The sequence below is a fragment of the Apteryx mantelli genome, chromosome 6 (genome assembly GCF_036417845.1).
Source record: "Apteryx mantelli isolate bAptMan1 chromosome 6, bAptMan1.hap1, whole genome shotgun sequence".
Taxonomy (NCBI): Eukaryota; Metazoa; Chordata; class Aves; order Apterygiformes; family Apterygidae; genus Apteryx; species Apteryx mantelli.
This window is the reverse complement of record NC_089983.1, coordinates 11,367,673-11,387,536: the sequence shown is the minus strand read 5'-3', so window position 1 is coordinate 11,387,536 and position 19,864 is coordinate 11,367,673. Positions and strand designations below refer to the sequence as shown.

Sequence of the window (19,864 nt, the reverse complement as noted above, 5' to 3'; positions counted from 1 at the left end):
CAAACAGGTGTGTTTAATAACAGGAAAGGTATGTCTCCAAGATGTTTCACGTTACGGTTACCTTAACGTTATTGCACTAAAATCATCACTGATATCAGCAAACTTTACTCAATCTATATATTAAATAAATGGATGACATAATGGTACCACTCAATAAATTATTTTAATATTCAAACAAAAAAAAAGGAGATAATACAATGCAATATTTTAATATGCAACTTCCACTGGTACTCTCTCATTAACTGAGGGGTTTTTTTGTTTTCTTTTTGTAAGAAAACAACTGTATTTTTTGCCACTAAAGTTATCAAATATTTTGCCACAGCTAATTTGTAAGAACTGTAAAAACAAGACCAAATTTCTTCTGGAAAATATGCTTCTACTCAAGTAAGTTTTTGGGATAACTACTGGATTTGAATCCTGGAGGAAATGGTATGGTAAATTTTGTGTAGGCAGAATACGCGATCTCACCGTTCATCTGGCAATAAAGAATCTGGAGGCAAAACCCCACCGATAAAGGAAGCGCCGGACACTAGCACCGACAAGCGACTCGGCACAGGAACATTGGGCAAGCAGTATTGTTTCATGCACAATTTTGTGTCAGATACCTCACCAACGAAAAAAAAGGTAAGACATCATATATAAAGCAAAAATCTCACAATTTTCAGGTCTACTTTAGCTATCATAAATAGTAGGAACAGACAGTTTCTGCTAGGTCACCTTTAAAACACATAATTTCCCCTTGTTTTACATAAATTATCTTCCAGTTTCTGCCCACATAATTTACAACCAGCTTAAACTCCCTCCTACACAGCCAAGATGAACATATGAAATCAGGAGATTGAAGTGGCCTGCGGAAGTCTAGATGCTACATGCAACCAAATAAAGTGGATTACAATCACAAAAGAAACTCCAGAAGCTCTATAAACACGTATTATAATAAACTCTTTTTGTATGTTATAAATTATAATAGTGATTTTGTCCTAAGGAAAGAAAAGACACATGAAGTCATTTTGTGAATATCTGTTTTTCCGGCAACCCTTCCTTATTTCTCTTTGCCTTCTCATTATCACTGGCACATAGAAATACCTTGATTACTTGTGTTTCAACCAGACCCTCTTGACAAGAACTTTTTTTCTGTTCTCTTTGATCAGCAAGTTTTGCACATTTGTGCTTGAACAAGGGTGGGGGCTAGAATAGTCAGGATTTGTCTCAAGATCCTAAGATGTCAAAAAGCTAGTCCTAAGAGAAGAGCTGCTTAAAGAGGCTATGACAAATCCCTTAGTTAATCATTTTAACAAAACAGCTAAATAGGAATAAAGAGGATAACAAAAAAACCCAAAAAACAAAAGAAAAAATCCATGTGGGCAAAAACCCAGGCTGAAAGAATGCAAATGAAAAAAAAAGTAGAATTAAACGCCAATCTAAATGCACCAGGTATGAACGGGAGCTACTCTGCAAGAGGCCGAGGGGGACGCCACCACCACGACCACCAGCCTCTCACCAAGGCGAGAAAGAGGAAAAACTACCCGCACAGCTGGGAAACGAAAGGGCAGCGGAAAGGGCCAGAGCTGGTCTTACGGCACCGACCCCACACGAACTCAGCGTGGCAGGAAGGGAAGCCGCCTCAGATACCAAACCACAACAGGTGACAGAACAGTTACTAAAGATAAACAAGTCAATATCTTCTGTAAATTAGTGTCTTACATATAAAAAAATCCTCCCCAATGTAGTACCAGAAGTTATTTTTCAAAAACTTGTTTGGAATATGCTTTTTTTCCCCTAAATAAACAATATTAGATCTTGAATTAATTGCATTCACTGTTAGATCTACTATTACATATATGTTTGTTTCCTTATAAAATACCATGTAAGTATTTCTTAAGGCTTTAAAATAAGTGTAGTATATAATTAAACTAACAGTATTTAATTAGGCTGTAATAACGACGTCCTCAGGCTCCTCTACAGAAGAGTTTCCACCGGACTAAGCGCAAACATTTTAAGCTCGTGCTCATGCCAAAGGAAGCAATTTCAGCCTCCCTTCGCAGCCGCCGCCGGCAGCCCCGCGCCTGCGCCAGCTTCGCAGCGCCACGGATTAAATTTAACTCCGGGAGGAGGGAAGGAACAAGTCTGAGTCTGGCTCCCTTCCCCAGTTGGTGCCCTGCAGGCAGGCAGGCAGGCAGGCAGGCAGGCAGGCAGACGGGGCTTTTGCGCTGCGCAGAGGGAAGCGGCAGGGAGCGCAGCGGGGCAGGCTCCCACCGTGGCACCTTTCTGGACTAGCGGTGAAAGCACGAGCCGCCCGAGCTGCTCAGTTCTGCTCCCAACTCTGTCACTTGTCCCCTGTTTCATCTTACATTCTTTATTTACCATCTGTGCTTTTAAGTCTATTTGTCTGCAGAACTATATATTAAACCTTGTAACACCTTAGAGGAAGATAAAATCTTTATAAGCTAGTCTGATAGTCTTAAAGTGAGCTGTTTACATGCAAAATACTATGGTGACCCAAGTGACAAATGATAACAACCCACTACTCCAACTGGGGGGGGGGGGGGCCAAGATAAATCTTGTTCCAGGGATGTTAGCAGGTACAGTATAATATTCCCTCAGGAAAGAAAATGAGGCAACAAGAATTTGTGGGGCATCTTTCGATGAGCAGGGGTAGATGACCAATTCCTTCTAACGCTAAGCTAATTAGGAAGTCCACACTCTTCTGGTATCCCTCTTGCTCCTGCTTGGTAGCTTCACATGGAAAAAAAAAGCTGTTTTAAGGCGGGACCAGCAAATTCATTAACACTCCAAATCCAGAAAAGAGCAAAACCACAAAGGGTTACAAAAATAACCAGGGCTGTTACCGAAGGAGGAAGTCGGAGCAGGTGCTAAAGCAAAAAGTTCCCTGTGTTGGTGCTCTGTTGGGAATGAGACATGGAAAAAAAAGTTCCTGTCTGTCCCACTTCCTGTGCGCTCTTTTTGCAAAGCCTCTTTACTTGGTTTCTGTGCTTTTGACTCTAACCTCAACACCCTCAACAGGAATTTCAAAGTCATTCTTCTGCCGGCAATGCAATATAAACCACAGTGTTGTATTTTCAGAGCTTTCAAATGTTCAGTACCGTAGTACATGGAAATATTTATCAGTGTATAAACATACGACTCTTGGGACGATTCTAAATCTGCAGATGATCTCCTGCTTTTATCCATGACTACTGGAATTCAAGACAACACAGAAATACTGACTTTGTATGAATAAAACATCTCATTTTAATTTCCCTAGACACACAGGTTGAAATTGCATCAGAGACAGAATTTCTCATGTGAGATACTGGCTTGCATTTCTGCAGCTTGGGTTGAGCTGCAGGAGGTCAATCCCGTGCAATTTGTGAGAGCGAACAAATAAATGCAAAAGAAAACTAGCCACAAAGAGCAGAGACACAAATGCAGAAAGTCAGAAATACAGCCAGGAAGAAAACATTCAGACTGTATCGTATCACCCCAAAGTGTGGGAAAGAATTCAACTGGGATTGCAGACACCAGCAGAGGCAGTATAAGCACTGCACTAAAGCTACTTGCTTTTGCTGAGACTGAAGAGGCAAGTGATGAGCCTTAAATAATATATCGCTATTACAGTCAGTACTATTGCTTGAACTGCAAAAAGTTTTTATAGATTATATAGATCAATACCACAGGATACAAATGCTTCCTCTCAGCTCTGTCACCCCCTCAGCACTCTTACCTTCCCCAAACGGGAAAACAGAACTGAGAACAGACCACGGTTTTAAGTAATCAAACCAGTACCAGAGAAAGCAATAGCAAATTTGATAAGCATTTCCTTCTACCAACGCCTCCATTAAGCCGTGGGTGAGACTTATGTTCTCCTGAAAGCTAAAGTAGATCTGTGCCAAGAAACAGACCCAGGCAACCTAACGGAGTGCAAAGGGGAACTGCTAGCCAAAATAAAACTGCTGTGCTAGACACACACAGTTGTTTGGGTTTTGTTTGGGGGGGGGGGGGTGCTGTTTACAGGCGATGTAAATCTTTTATTTCTATAAGCAAACAAAACAATAGGCCTGAAAAACAGTTCATATATAATGTATAACATAATTGTCAAGTTACAACGTTCTTGCAGATGAACCAGGCAGAGAGCAAGGCACCCACACCCCACACAGCATGCACAAAACTTCTCCAGCTCAAAAACTCCGCATGAAACCTAACACTGGCTGTTCCCAACACCCTCTTGCACATGTATTTCCTCCTCCATCTCCTAACATGGTGTATTTTCCTCTTTATGCCATGCCAAGTTCCCTTCAGTTTAATCCCTGCTGTTCTGGCATCTAATTTTCATAACCATTTCCCTACTCGGTTGCCTCCACAGCCTAATTTATAGCAAATGAACAGTTTCCTAGTCCTAGTTTTCCCTCATAATGTACAGACTTATGAGGAGGTGGCCAACGCTCCTCCCCACTGCAGCTGGGACCAGAATGCCATCCGGTGAACGGGAGAGCTCCCGGAGCAGTCTGGGCGCTCGTCTGAAGTCTCAGCGCTGAGATGATGGATCGGGCCCGTGGCAGATTCGGTCCCAAAGGGACCTAACGATCCTAACCTCAGCCCTCCCTGCCGGCTCATCTCCTGCGCTCGCGGGGAGCTGCCAGTCCCATGGCAGCACCAGCCACGCGAGGATTTGGGAACAGGAAGCAACTTGTAAACTACAGACGGGTCACTGTCAGAGTAAAAAGCTAATCGTCTTCCTTGGTGGGAGTCACTGAAAATAACCGCAGAGGCTTATCATTGCAATGAGGGGCACAGCTCTGGAAATTGAAAAGCAAAAAAAATCAGAAATTTGTCCAGAAGCTTTAAATCCCATCCAGACATCACATGACTCATGAGGAAATTCATGAGTTAAGACACACCGGAAGGAAAAAAAAAAGAAAAAAAAATATATATACATCCCCCAGTTCTCTTGGGAGGCTCCCTCAGTTGTACAGCGATACGAAACAATTCGTATTTACCACATGGCACCACCCCACAAACGCTAAACAGCAAACTCGGCCTGTGGGGGTCCCAGCGGACAGGCGCTGCCAGTCCATGACCTGCCTGCACTGGCCCTAGCATTACCCCAGCGCCACGGGCAGCTTTCCTGCGCCTGGACACAGGGCAACGCTCAGCGAGCAGCTGGCTCCAACACCAACCTTCCTCTGCCAGCCAGCAAGGTGGGCGCAGGCCGCCCGCGCCGTTCTGACACCGCGTTAGCGACGTTCAGCAGGCCCGTTTCTCTTCCCCCTCCAAACACTGACACTTAACAAGAAAATACCTACAAAAAGTAGGAGATGGTATCATATTAAACATTTAAATGAGGTGAATTGAGAGACATAGTGCACGTATTTCAGATAATCTTATCTAGATTTCACTCGCGAGATAAATATGCCCACTCCCAACAAAAACTTCCAACACTTGTAATGGCTGAACAAACATGTCCAACCGTGAAATGACCCGTAAATGCTTTTTCAAGGACTAATTCTTCCAGCACACCTACTTAATGTTTGTTTTCAGAACGAACTAACTTTGGTTGCTGTTGAAGCATTCATTCCCCAGCCCAGTTGACTGTTAAATCCATAATAACCACTTAATTGAAAAAACAGCGAGTGCTCTTTTATGAGCTGAATCTCTCCGGTGAGTTCCAGAAAGTGCAAAAAAGATGAAAACAAAACAAACTGCAACAAATATCATCCTGTGCTACCATACCCGATCAAGACAACATAACAAAATACCATTTACTCTTAATAGTTCTCTATAAGCCTTTGTTCAGCTTGTCCATAAGCACGTGCAGCAGAATGACTGCAGAGCGCAACATGCTGCTGTTTTGCAATAACCAGCGCCAAACCAAGCTACGTGCTGGGGGGGGAAATCAATTCAGGGAGGCTCTCCGGAGCTCAGAACTATACCGCAATCTCTGCAACGATTTGCAAGCAGGTCATTCTTCTTGAGCCGTTGGGGATACCTATCTTCCTTGATGCTTAATAGCAATTCCTACCTGGCAGGGATTTTCCCCTGCAACGCTGCACGGCTTCAGAACAGATGGGTTAACAGCTCTCCCTATCATCTGCAGACATCAGCAACTGCTTATCACAACAACTTCTGACACTCGTGCCCGGTCCCGCCGTCTTTGACATCCTGTTGCCATTTAATACTTTTGGAATTGCATCCAATAACATATGTTGATACTAACACATAATGCGCACCTTGTTTTCCCAAACTGAAAAACTTTATCCAGCTGAACACTTCAGCTGAGCCATGAGGCCTAAGGAAGTTATGCAATAATATCTGCAGTTATCAATTATAACTGTGATTTTCCCCTGAAAAGAAAATTCATGGTACAGAACTATCTGGGGGAAAAGTAAATAGCAACAGAGTAAGATTTTTACATCTTCCACAAATCAGTTTAGAAGGGGCAGAGCGAGGAGAAGGGGGGGAATGGGGGGGGGAAATCAATCCCCAGGAAAAAAAGCCTATAGGAGGTAACTGAAAATACAAACAGAAAAAGGGAAAGTAACTGCACACTCCATTCAGTTTTAAATGTTTAGAGAAAGTTCACAGGGAGAATCACACTGGAGCTCTATAGCTCCCTTATCTGAGAAACGGCAGCCTCTAACTTAATGAGGTGTCAGAGCCAGTGGTTGCCAGCTGGGGGGTCCTGCATAGAAACACACAATCATTACAGGTCTAACATTAAAAATGGAATTGTCACAGCTACACTGAATTGTTAACTCAATTGAGGGTTCAACAAAAGAAAAACTCAGATTCTTAAAGCAGTGCTGCCTGCAACTGTGCTGGACTTTCCCACCGGCTGACTTCATGACCCGCTAGGTACTTTTCAATTCTGTTTACACAGCTCTTTAGAGTTGTTCATGGTAAAAGGCCAAATTAGTTGGTGGAGGTGGGGGTTAGTTAGAACATTAACTGCCCAAGAAGTAAAAATCTGTGGAAATAAATAGGCAGCAACCCTTCCTCTTTCAATTAAAAAAAAAAAAAAAATCTGCAAAATGCATCTCTGCCAATACCTCTTGGTCAAAGTAATTTAAAAAATAAAGCCTGTAAGATTCCATCAGATCCCCCAGCTTCTTCCACTAAACTGTAGCATGCTGTGGATTAGACCATCAAGGAGCAGAAAAGCAGCAGCTAGTGCAGATATGCAAAGGAAAAACTCAAGGACGCCAGGGCTAGCTGCAAAGATGCTTCTTCTCTTGCTTTTGCAATGGCACTCATCAGTAGCCCAACCAGAAAACTCCAGGAACACAAGCCTAGAAATGCTCTTTACACAACTGCTCTTGAAAAAGAAAAGAAGTAGTGCCACAACCGGATCTCATACTTAACATAAGTTAAGAGAGAGCTTACAGTATAAAGATACGTAGAATGGAAACATTATACAAGCAGCACTGTCAGTGCTGCCGTGCCACTGAAGTTGGTCCCGAGAGCCGCATCCGCATTCCTACAGGAGGGAGGTGGGTATGGCATTCCCAGAGCATCGAACTCCCGCTTGCAGCTAGCTTCATCTAGCTACGTGCAAAGTCAGATTTCGATGCAAAAGATGGATACAAAGCTTATTCTTTTCTGTGCGAGAGATTTTCTGAGCACAAAACTTAAAACAGTTGATCCAGAACTTAGATGCTAGGTAAAATGTTTGGATGCAGGTAAATTTACAATAGAAGTAAAAATGCATTTACAGCTATTTCAGTTTAAATTAAAAAAAAGCATAGGTCAATATATTTAAATTTGACATCTGAAGTTACATTTCTAATCCATATTTAGCAGTATGAATGAAATCCTGTTACAGGAGAGCATTCCTATTTTGGGAAGTCTTTATGCACACTTTTTACTTCACGTGAAAAGGAAAGCATTTAAACGATTTCCTGAATCAGCAGCGACCCAAGTGCACTGACTCTTAAAGGCACTGGATGTATCCTTTTGAAGTAGATTCTTATGAAATCAATGTGATTTACAAAATTAAGTAATAATTTTCTTACCTTATAAAATGTTATCAATGATAATTCATTGTTATTTGTAAATAAAACTTAAAAAAGAAACACATACATTTAGTGGCTTAGCAGAAGTAAAAAAGTTAGCCATAAAATACTTAACTGAACAGCAGTTCACATCAAGAACCAAAATCTACCATTTAATAAAGTGTGCGAGGTTATCATGCATGTGTCTGATTATTAGATTTTCTATTCTACTACGTTGACTACATATTAAATTGTCATTCAGAAGTTTTTATTTAATTGCCAAGTTTTTATTTAATATGCATTCAACACTTATCTAACTTGTAAGCTTTGACATTCCCAGCTCTGAGATTCCCTTGCAGGTTACAACTTGTCAAAGCTTCTGCCTTATATTGAAATCTTTCAGTCTGCTTTCAGCAGCTGCAAAAATATTAATGTAATTACAGGTTAGAAATCAGGATGTTCACTCACAAGAGCATTACTCTGGTATTGCAAGAAAGAAGTCTTGCTCAAAACCAAGTTATTACTGCTGTACATCAGGCCTCAAAATGAAAACAGTAAATGCATGTGGGACCCTAAAGGAGTTTTAAGTTCATCTTATAGAAATTCAACCAAGTAAAGCTGAATATATTCTGAAATAATATATGTATCCCTAGAATGAAAATAGAACGTAATATAAAGCTAGCTTTTCTTTCATTCCCTGGTAACAATTCTCCTCCCACATCCTAGTGACAGGAGCCAAGAATTGAGAGAATGGAATTCATGAAAAAGCAACGTATAAAACGTTTCAAAATCAGCATACTATTAGCACCTATGAGTCTATACTTATTCAAAAGGTCTCACGTTAATCCTTCACGTAAATAAGACATTTTCTGGACTGGACAAAACTAAACAGGCCTTAAAAACTGGAAACAATTTTTTTTTGTGCATTAAAAACAAACAAACAAAAAAAAAAACAGAGAGCAGTATTTAGTCTTGGCAGACTCTTTCCCCCCCCTTCCCAAAAACCAGAATTCAGTTCTCTCATCAGGTAAGAAGTGAAACTACACAGCTCTGAGTGGAAAATTAGGACCTGATCTTATAAAAACAAACAGCTTCCCCTTATAATACGGCTCAAAGAGAGGCAATAAACTGCAGCCCTTAAGCAGTGCCTTCTACAGCGCGGCCTGCAGAACTGCACTGATGTTGCTCAATTAGCCATGAGAAAAACACTAGGAAAAATGGAAAATAATCTAGAACAAACAGATTAGATCTGGAGATATCAGTCATAATATTTTCTTCCTTCCTGTATTCTCTCCCCCTTACTGCTCCCCTCCCTGCCAAGTATTTGTACTAAGAGCAGATTTCCCATCTTCTCTCTTTCCGATTGGAAATCCAAGGGCAAGAGGGGGGAAGAGAAATAAAAAAAAAGGGGGGGGAGGGGCATTTACTATCTCTGCACATTCATCATAAAAGTTTCCAAGCACAATAAACCCTGTGGGCATGGAAAAAATGTAACAGTGCTTCTTCGTCAGGCTTGAGGTTGCTGGAAGATAATCAGTAAAACATGTCTTGCAAAAATCAGATGAAAAGCATAAAAGTATTTCAGAAGAAAAAAAATCCACCAAATGATGCAAAAGGACTGAATTCAGATGGGGGAAGGAGGATTGGGAAAACAGAGCAGGGGACTGTTTGCCCAAGAAACGCTTCAGGAGGGCACATTAAGCCGGACTTTTTGTGACTAGACAGACACCTACTTAGTTTGCAGAAAATTCTATTTTAAGAAGCTTTTGCCTCTTATCAACTGGGTACATGCATTACTATTTGATGGTGTGAGCAGCTGCGCCTTCAAAGGATCACAGTGATCTATCTTTTGATCTTGAAAGATCATTCACTTCAGGCATGTAAGAAGAAAATGTCTTTACCTTGCAACTTTCAAGCCTTCCCACCTAACATCAGCCCAGCATCAGACTTCTTTGTGGTGCATCTGTAAACAGCCAGAACTTTACCTCTAACCGCATCAGGAGCGCACACAAACACATGAAGAAGGATGTAGAGCTGGCCTAGAAGGCTATGATGTGCAGCACCCAGAGCAGAGCTGTGCTGTTGAAAAACTTCAAGTATCCTCCCCCAAATCACTTTGTTTCAAATCTGTGATCATTTGTATGGATAACCTCTGTCATCACGAACCACAAAAAAACAAACAAAAAAACCCCCACACCCACAAACGAGTTCCAAGTAAATGCAGCTGGTGAGATGCTGCCTATGTTGCACTTCATGTGGCTGATCCGAGCTGTGACTTCCTGAGGGAACTACTTATACTCAGCTGTGCGATGTCCTCCTTGGGCCCTCCATCCATTTTGGTTACTGTCTGGAGGGCACCTAACATTTGCCTTTGAGAAACCAGACAAAAATACTATCATATCCCCTAGTATTTCATGGAATTTCCTCTCCCAAAGGCTGGAACAGTACTGGAACATAATACAAAATACAGATGAAAATTTGGTGCATTGCCTAAGAAACTTTCCATGGAAGTTGTGACACATTAAAGACATTCCTGAGCTGGCAGTAGGAGCAAAATGATAAAATTCCTGAAAGGAGCCAACTATTTTTTCACCTTTCTCTGTGGGAAATATTACAGAGGACCATGTGTGTTCTGACTGAGCTCCTGAGACGAGATGAGACTTTCCAGTTACTCTAGAAACTAGAGAAGTTCAATAGGTATTTGAATTATCAGCTAAAAGATTTGAGCTCACCAGGAGACCAAGAATCTCTCATCTGAGGACAGCACCTATGTAATGTGTGAGGGACAAACAACAGTCCAGATGTTTTCTAATAGCTATTAACAACTGAACAATATAGGTATTGAAATAGATGGATAAAGACAATCTTACTTGAGACACAAAGCATCGAGATACAGCTCAGGAGAGCTTATGTCAACACTCATTGGGCAAAACTCTTTTCAGGATAATGAGAATGAACAGGTTCAAAAGGCTAAAAATAGCTCCAGGTTTTTTCCTATCATGAAGAATTTGGAGCAGGAATCAGAACCTCTCACCCTTCTGACAGGACACAGATCGTTGTCAGGTAAATGTGGTAACTAGAAACACCTTCCCCCTTGCACACTGCATTGTCCAAAAAAAGAAAAAAAAACCAACAACAGTGCAGTCAACAACAGTGCTCTCAGTAAACTGTGATATAAGGAAATTAGTGTCCTTCAGTCTATTTCTTTTCCTCCGAGATCAGACCCCCTTTTTGGTGCATACCACACGGTGACCATACAAAAGGTCACCAGAAACTACTTGAGTGACGGGAAACCAGAACACTCTTCCTTGCTCATCACAACATTAATAGAAGCTACCACTGAATATGATGAAGAATATCACAGCGAGGAAGAGTCCTTGCAGATCAGCAAAAGTCTTCACTATGAGAAATAAAAGTCACAAGCAAGGAAATGAGTTTTCTCTCACCCACGTAATCATATTATTTCTGGAAAGCACGGAGAGCCAGTTCCCTAGGAGAGAAAGGCATTTCATAGTAACATAAATCCACTTAGCAAGAAATAAAAATGGATCCTAACTTTATCTGTTTCTTTTGTCCAGCTCAAAGGCAATCCAAAGAAAGCTCAGAAAATGGCAAATCCCAGCAACCGCAGTGGTCAGTAGCTGACATACCTTTGTCATCTAGCAGAAGCACAGCCTTCAGCCACAGAGACAAACCTTGGAAAGGTAGAGCAAGGAAGAAGGCCGCTCTAAGCTTAAGAAGGCAATAAATTCAAACAAGAGACAGCCTGTCCTCACTGCAATGTTAATTCAAGCATTGCCTCAGCCTATGCACACAGACAAAAACCTTCAGCTTAAATTAGGTGGTACTTTAACCCTGAGCTGGCTGGTGCTGAGGCACAGCTCAAACACAGGTGACTCTTGCACTTACGATGCAGCAAGGCCTTAGCTAATGCACACTGCTAACCTAGTCATCTCTGCGGCTGGACTGTTGTTTAACAGTAAGAACATAAAAAGGGGAAGGAAAAAAAAACCCAAACGGGTTGCACTCCGTCAGGCTGAAGATCATCTGCCCAGTCTCGTATCTCTCACGGCGGCCAGGAGAAGTCTAACGACAAGGCAGGCACAGAGCAGCACTCCTTCAGGACACTCCCCAGCTTCCAGCACGTGGCAGCCTGGGGATTTCCTGAGCCAAAGGTGGCGTCTTTGTATTTAATAGTCCTCAGCGGATTTTTTCCTCAGTGAAACAAAACACACTGAATAACCTTTACATGGAAAGATAACTGCAAGCAACTCAAAGGCCAGAAGAAGAAATAAAGGTGAAGGAACGTCAGAATTAGAAACTGCAATATCCTTGGCAAGAAGGAAAAAAAATTCACATAAAAAATCGATCCAAGTTTTAGATTATCCACTACCCTTTGAGAATTAGAATTCATTTTTCATCAGTTTTTCCTATTCAGTTTATGCAATCACAAGATAAGAATCCAGAGGCAGAACTATTACTCAGAAGTTCACCCTTATCGGCTACAAGAAGGATGTTGATTCTGCTATGCTGGGAAGAGCCAATGATGCTTTTTTTCCATTAAAAATATTTCAGAAGGAGAATAGAATCTTTTGCAAGACTCAAACCTTTAAGGTGATCATAACTTAGTTTGCAATTCAGTATGCTTTGGTTTAGTCTTTAATACAGTATTTATCATACTGACAATATGTAAAAGAAAATCAAAACTCATTTATACTTTGCATTTTTTCTCCCTATCTGCTTTCCAGACCTACAGAGTTTAACAAAATGCAGTAGCAATTTGATACTACAACCATGCTACACTGAAGCTTTCATAACTGAAGCACGTAAACATGTAATAGGGCACTTTCAGACAGTGCTATTTATGATGAAGCTTCCTGGATTTCTACTGAACATTATGCTTTTCAAGAAACAGACCAAGGAAAAAAAAAGTTTAATGTTTATTTTTCCCCTAAAACTTCAGTGTCCCTCTTAATACTCTCCAGATACTTCTTAACAGCAGAGACTATAATAAAATATCAGGAAACACTAAGTCTAAAAACCAAAATTTTTGGACAAAAACAGTGCTAACTTCAACTGCTAGAAATGTAAGTGCCATGAGACTCCTACTGAGCTGCTGTGTGTAGGAATTTCTATTTTGCATGTCACTGTCCTGACACCTAGCTTTTTCAGTGTTACAGTCCCCCAACGACTGGATGGGTTGACATATTCATTAGATGATCATTTTTTGACTCTTTATCACGTAGCAGTGGATTTTAAGATACTAATATTGACTAATTCTTAATACCTCCAAAGAATAAATTTATTTTTATACCAGCCAAAAATAAACTTAGAGCACTTTTATCACTAATTTTTTTATATATAGCATCATCTTAGTATTGAATAACTAGTGGCATTAATGCAATTCAAACTGATAGATAAGAGTACAGAAATCTAGCTCTCTACAGTCTAGTAGAGTAACGTTCCTTAAATGCCATAACCAGGAGTTCTTACTTTCTGCCTGGATCCTGCCAGACCTAGCTCACACAGGCAGTCCTGCTGATTTCAGTTAGCACTATCTATTGAGTGAGGTTACTCACACAAGAAGGAATTTGCAGGTCTAGACCCTTCTGGCTTGATTTATAACCATGAAGCACGAGTCTAGCAGTAATTTAACACTTACGCTTCCACAGTCGTTCTTGCAGTCTGTTCATCGCAATCTTCATCTGAGCTGCTACATGTTGCGTCAGAGTCCAGATCCTTCTCCACACGAGAGAGCAGCCCTCCGGCAGAAAGCGCAAACCCCCGGATTTCACCCGGCGCAATGCAAAATCCGTTCTGTATGTCTTTACTTGAACTATCCTCCAAAGTAGCTGCGCTGTTTTCTGGCCAACCTTCAGTGCACCGAAGGGAGCCACTGTCCGAAAATCTGGTTGGTTCGTGGAAAATCTTCATTCTTTGGAGCTGATGTTTCACAAAGCACTTCAGCTGCTGATCGCAGTGTTTGATAACATGCTTTGCCAGGAGCATTTGTAAACGTTTCTGAGTTCTTTTGGCGCGACTGATCTCCATTTGTTGCTTAGTGACACACTGGAGCAAGCGAGAATACACCTCATCCCGGGTGCAGCTCAAAATCCTTTCTGAAGGCCCGTGAAGAATTTGGTGTAATAAATCCCCTTTTTTTGTTTCGGCACAGACTTCCAGAGCCCTACCCAAAAACCCATTCTTCTTGTACCATTTACCGCTTAAAAGCTGCATTTCTTCTGTGCTACTGGATTCGGTTACACTTGAATCCAAAAGTCTTTGCACTTCTGCCAAATTCGGAGACGTGGTCTCTGAAAAAGTTTCCCCCTTGACCTGTTGCTCAGGTTGTGAACAACTAATCTGCCCAAATGATGTGTCAGCACCATTACATAAGGGATTCCTCATCTTGGAGCAGTGGGGCTCTCCAGATTGCCTTTGCTTACCGCTTTTGTTGCTAAATGCAGAATTGGTACTCATTAACAAGACAGACTGATAGCGCTTGGAGGACTGTGGAGAACCAAAATGCTGCCCACTGAAGAGATCATTCCTGAGGCTGGGCTCAGCCGTGGGGAACCCCAGGACCGAGCACGTAATCCGTGCGAAGGGATCCTCTCTTATCGCCTCTTCCACTGCTCTGGAATTTTCCATGCACAAAGTTGTATCAGACTCCATAGCTCTAGAGGACAAAGAAGGTGACAAGTGGATACCATGACCTTTTGTTGCTGCCTCTCTGAGGGCTGGTGTCATTATAGCTACTGTACGTAGTTTACAGCAAACCTGAAAATAACATGGGCCGTGTAAATTTCCTCATTTTAATGACATTATATACATATAACAATTGTGTCAGGTATTTCATTTTTTTAAATCATTTTAACATTATTCAGAGACGTCACAGAGAAAGCAAATTATCTAAAGAGCATGGATAGACCATATACCCTCATGAGTCAAACAAGAACAATCTATTTTTCCTTTACGTCATACAGAGGTTGTTCCAAGTGCAGTAAAAGCTTTAATGTCTCAGGGGAGTAAGTGTTCATACCTCATTGCATTTCTGATCCTATTAGTCTGAGAAGTAAGACCCCCTAAGTTCAACACCTAACCTTGCTTAAACTGAAAAACATGACTATAAGCCATAAGACTGGAAGGATGCATTTGAAAAGCACACACACACACACACTCCTGGAACTGTGGCTGGATTTAGTTTTAATCTGCTCTTGAATTAAGTATTGCTTTGAATTACATTCAGTTTTCCCTCAAGCTTTTTATATAATTCAAACGAGTCAACAACAGTATCACAGAAATGGCAGATATGCGGCTACCTAACAGAAGTTCAGCAAAGCAGACCACATGATGAATCGCTCTGCAATAAACTCAGGGTTACTATTCAGAGAAACAGCCTAGTTTATCAAATGCTTGTTACATATAAACTTACATGAAATATACTCTATACACTCACAAATGCACTTTAGAAAACAAACACCAAGGCTAACACTTTAAAAACAGAGACCTGTAAGCTCTAAGTGTTTCCTACAACCTTTCCTGTGCTTTGTATCCAGTTCTTCTTTACTCATTGGGCACTGTTCGCATAATATAAAAACAATACCCTGATAACTCTTTGCAAACAAAACCTCTTTGCTTTTACTCAATCTCCTTTGCCTGTGGCTTGAGGAAGCTTAGACTAATGGGCTCCCAAACTTTTGGGATCAAAAGACCAGTGTCAGACCTTCCCCACTGCCGGTCATCAGCTATGCTGCCCTAACATATATTATCATTTTGCAGCCCACAGTGCAGGAATCCTTTGTTTTATACCATACTTTCAACTTTGTTTAGGAGATTATTAAAAATACCCCCAAAGAGATTTACTTGGATGTGGCCTGCAGAAGCTGGTAAGATAAGCTACCGTCTGTTCTTGATTAAGAATAAATCCAGAAACAACAGGAGAGCAGCAGCAGCAGAAGTGACTGGAGCAGAGCATTCCCAATTTTTTCTGTTTAATCTGCCTACTAGTTGAGTACCTTTTCCTCCACCTTCTTCTAATATCTTCAATTTTTTTGACCTCCATAGCAATTGCCTAGCTCAGGAATTTTCAATCCACAGGTCTCGTAAGGGGTCAACACGTCCGAGTTCGTCATTTATGGATCTTAAGAAAGGCAAACTGTCTGTAAGCTTGGCTTGGTTATAACTGCAGGTTTGCACCTTCAAAGTAAAAACATTACAGGAGGACGTGGAAATAAAAAGAGTTGAGAAGTACCAGTGTGGATACTTTCTCCTTAACCCTCCGGACACCAAGCAAAACATGAAGAGCCACATCCTCTGGTCCCTACGCTAGGGCCTGTCTGTATGCGGCATCCAGCTTTTGCTGCTCCACACACACACGCCTGCTGTGAGGCTCTCGAAACTCGACAGTGCTCTCAGCACCGGCCTGACACACACCTTTTTGTCTTTCCACTTTTATAACTACAACGTTTTCAAATTCATCTTAAAAGAACTAGCAGGCGCAAGATTTTTTAAATCCAAGAGAATATGTGTTCACTCACTCCATGCCTCTTCCCTTAGCAAATGGTAAATGACTAAAGTAAAAGTGATTTAGCATGGTTAAAATTAAGGGAAGGAGAACTGCATCTTCTCTGAAACCACCACTTTCTCTGTGGGTTTGCTATAAACTCCAGAGCGAGCTCCCATGCTAAATCTTTCGCTGGGAACCCCAAGAAGATCTCTCAGAAGGACACTGTCAGTGAGATATCTAAGTATACTGAGTAATGAGGTTATAACTTCTATCTTAACCATCTCCCTTCCTTAACCTGGGCGATTTAACAATAATGGATTACTACTCTGGAGAGCCAGAAAATGTCCACACACAGTATAGCTACTGCTCAAACAAATGAGAAGTTTGGAGACAAGCTGCTTATTTCACGTCTATGTAAAGTTAGAGGCTATTTCAAAAAAAATGGCAGCATAAAATTTTCAGACAGAAGTGTTGTGTTTCAACCTGATCACATTCCCTCAAATACCCCATATACTTCTGGTACAGTTTCAAATTTCCTAAATTGCAATGAATACCATTTGCAAATTACTTTAAGGGAGTTTTGAGAATTTTTTTCTTTTACAGGGGAAAAAGGGAAAGGAGAGAAAAATCAAAGTACTCTCAAATTAAACTGCTAACATTAAATTAAAGAGCACCAGACAAACCACTAGCTAATCAGGAGTTCCTGACATAAGATGCTTAAATTATAACATAGCTAAAAAATAAAGAAAATGCTTTCCAGAAGAGCAATCTCTCTATTAACCCCTTATCCAATAGCTTGCAAGCCTCACAAAATGCTTCTGCCCTGAAGACAGTCATATAAGGCACTTCAGGTGTGCTCCTCTAATTTCAGTGACATCGAAGAGAATTTAAAAGCTGGTACTGTCCCAATCTCCAGTCTTAACTACAGAGCTCTCAGCATTTCTCTAAGAAGCTCATAACAACAACAACAAAAAAACCCCCACTCTGTCATCGGTATATAAGCAAAACAAAGTATCATCCACAAAAGGGTTTTAAAAAATTGAGTATAAGTACTTGGCTCCATAAAAAGTGTGAAGTTTTAATGCTGACAATCTAGGGATATTTTATTTCATTTTGGCAGAAAGCAGCAAAAATAATTTCACTCCACCCTTATTGGATGAGAGTTTCCAGAGTCAAGCCTATTACCTCTTGCAATAAGAAAAAAAGGGGGGGGAGAGATGGAGGGGGAAATAGTGCAATACAGTGTCTAGGAATAGATTGTAATTTCATTCCAGAAAAAGCTTTTCTGTCACTGGTAAACCTTTTCCAAGATTTTTTTTCCCAACATCTAGTACCTGAGGTTTCTTGTCCTTGCTCCTCTCTCCTTGTAAATCAAGTCGCTTTTCATCATCCCAAATACCTGTAACCTTGTTAATAATGAGGTCTCTGGAGACGAAGAGAAGATTTTTAAATTTACTATTTTTTACTTTCAAATTCAGGTGCTTACTTTGCCTACAAATAACATTTCAAATTAATATAGCTAAACCATTTCCAGTTTCTTTGCAGATTAACAATATTTCAGATATATGAACTTCCAATGTTTATTACCTGTTTGCACAGATTTTACAGACAGCAAAATGCTTCAAAAGCAAAAAAAAGTTACTGGCAGCAATGCCTCATGTAATACCAAAATCAAGCTTCCCCAAGCCATGCCCTGGGGTAGGCATCTGCTTGAGTACACTTTACCTAGCTCCCAATTTTCACAAAACTCCTAAAATCATAATGATCTCTAAGAATTCATCCCTCTTTCAGATCCATTTGATCCTTGCTAATGAATTTCAAGCCATTGACTGTAAAAAAAAGACAAACAGCTCAGCAGGATAATCTTCAGTTTCTTATAAAATAAAGTTTGCAGCAACAACCACAAAAGAGATACTGGTCCCACTGGATATGTCCTGGTTAGGAATATCACACAAAAAGGAAAGAAGACTGTATTTAATACACCTGGGAATATTCCTTAAGAAAAGAAATTGTCTAAGTAGGCAGCTTTTGTTTTCAGTTCAAAAGCAGTACAGTTGCTCACAGCGAGTATTTAAACTTTTTAGTATTTTGTTCTATTAATAGATTGAAAAAAAACCAGGTCTATGTGGAGAGTCTCAGCTTTCAGCAGCACTTGCTGTGCAGTCAGTACTATATAGATAAAACTGCAAGCTCCAGTGTTTCTACTCCCCAGAAAATATAAGAATAAATTCCTCCTCTTTGAAAAAACACACACCTAAAAAGGATTTCTCTTTGAACAGTAAGAGAATTCAATTTAAGACAGACCACCCAAACAGTTTTAATCATAAAAAACATCAAAAAGGACATACGTCAAGTGGAACTCATTAGCATTCATTTATGATAAAAATCTGTGACTCATTCAAATCTCTGAACAAAGTTATTTTCTTCTTGTTCATCAGTGCTTCTGAACAGAGTATCACATATTATATCCAAGTTTATTATCGTTCCATCAACTAATTCCTGTTCAGCCTATAATATTAAAATCATACATTTTCAGTGGAACATCCAATGTTATTTTTAAGGTATGCTAAAATTAAAGAGTTTTTGCATTAAGTAAACTGCACACACCTCTCTAAATATGTCACATATGTCTCTAATATAAATATTTGTAATACTTATAGATCCATTGTTATGTCCTTCTTGACATTTCAGTTATCCTTTTGAATTTCATTCTTTGAAGAGGGCCATAAAACCTGCTTTTAAACAGGACCAATTCGGCTCCTAGACACTAATTAAGATGACTGGAATTTAAACTCCCCACATCATTTACAGGATTTCACAATGTAGACCAACAAGGTAGGAGAGTCTTATTAGCAATAACACAGTGCTTTATCCAGTGTCATTTAAATTTTTTTTTTATTAAATTAAGGGGGAAAAGGAAATCTAATGTTTCTTTGATAGAAAACAAACTTTAGTCAGTCACTGGATTTTGATTTTGTTCTTAGGTCTGCTGCGTCGTTTCTCATCGCTGAGTATCAAGTACCTTGTTATGCTTTATTTTGGGAAACGCTTCAACATTTCGCAAACAGGGAGCTGATGCACTAAGCAGATTAAAAGACTTGCTCAAGACCACACAGGAATTCGGAGCAAAAGCTGAAAGATGCACCTGGATTTCAGGCTCGGTGCAGAACTTTACTTCATTAAACGTGTTTCCTGTACAAGCAAGGGGTCTGTGGTTTGGGAAAGCGACTCGGAGCGATGCACTGAGCACCCTGCGCGTCCCCCCAAGGCAAAGGAGCCTGCAGAAGGGCCTTCAGCGTGGTTATCAGCGGCCAATTTCAGCCCAAAAGAAAACTGCATATGAGAATGCCTGCCCAAGCCTTCCACA

At 40.6% G+C, this 19,864-nt stretch overlaps 1 protein-coding gene across 6 annotated transcripts in view; it reads right to left on the bottom strand.

Moving 5' to 3' along the window:
- Window positions 1-17,918, bottom strand: part of KANSL1L (KAT8 regulatory NSL complex subunit 1 like) — a 61,782-nt gene extending 43,864 nt beyond the window's left edge. For 3 of the 6 annotated variants that reach the window (XM_013952231.2, XM_013952232.2, XM_067298738.1), the window contains exons 1-2: window positions 17,832-17,853; window positions 13,651-14,768 (exon numbers count right to left, since the gene is read on the bottom strand). In XM_013952231.2, coding sequence (XP_013807685.2) covers window positions 13,651-14,738 — 1,088 coding nt within the window. In that variant the 5' untranslated portion in view covers window positions 14,739-14,768; window positions 17,832-17,853. Of the gene's footprint in view, window positions 1-13,650; window positions 14,769-17,831 lie in introns of those variants that run through there. The other 3 variants (XM_013952230.2, XM_067298737.1, XM_067298740.1) reach the window with 3 other exon arrangements.
- Window positions 17,919-19,864: the final 1,946 nt, after the last annotated feature.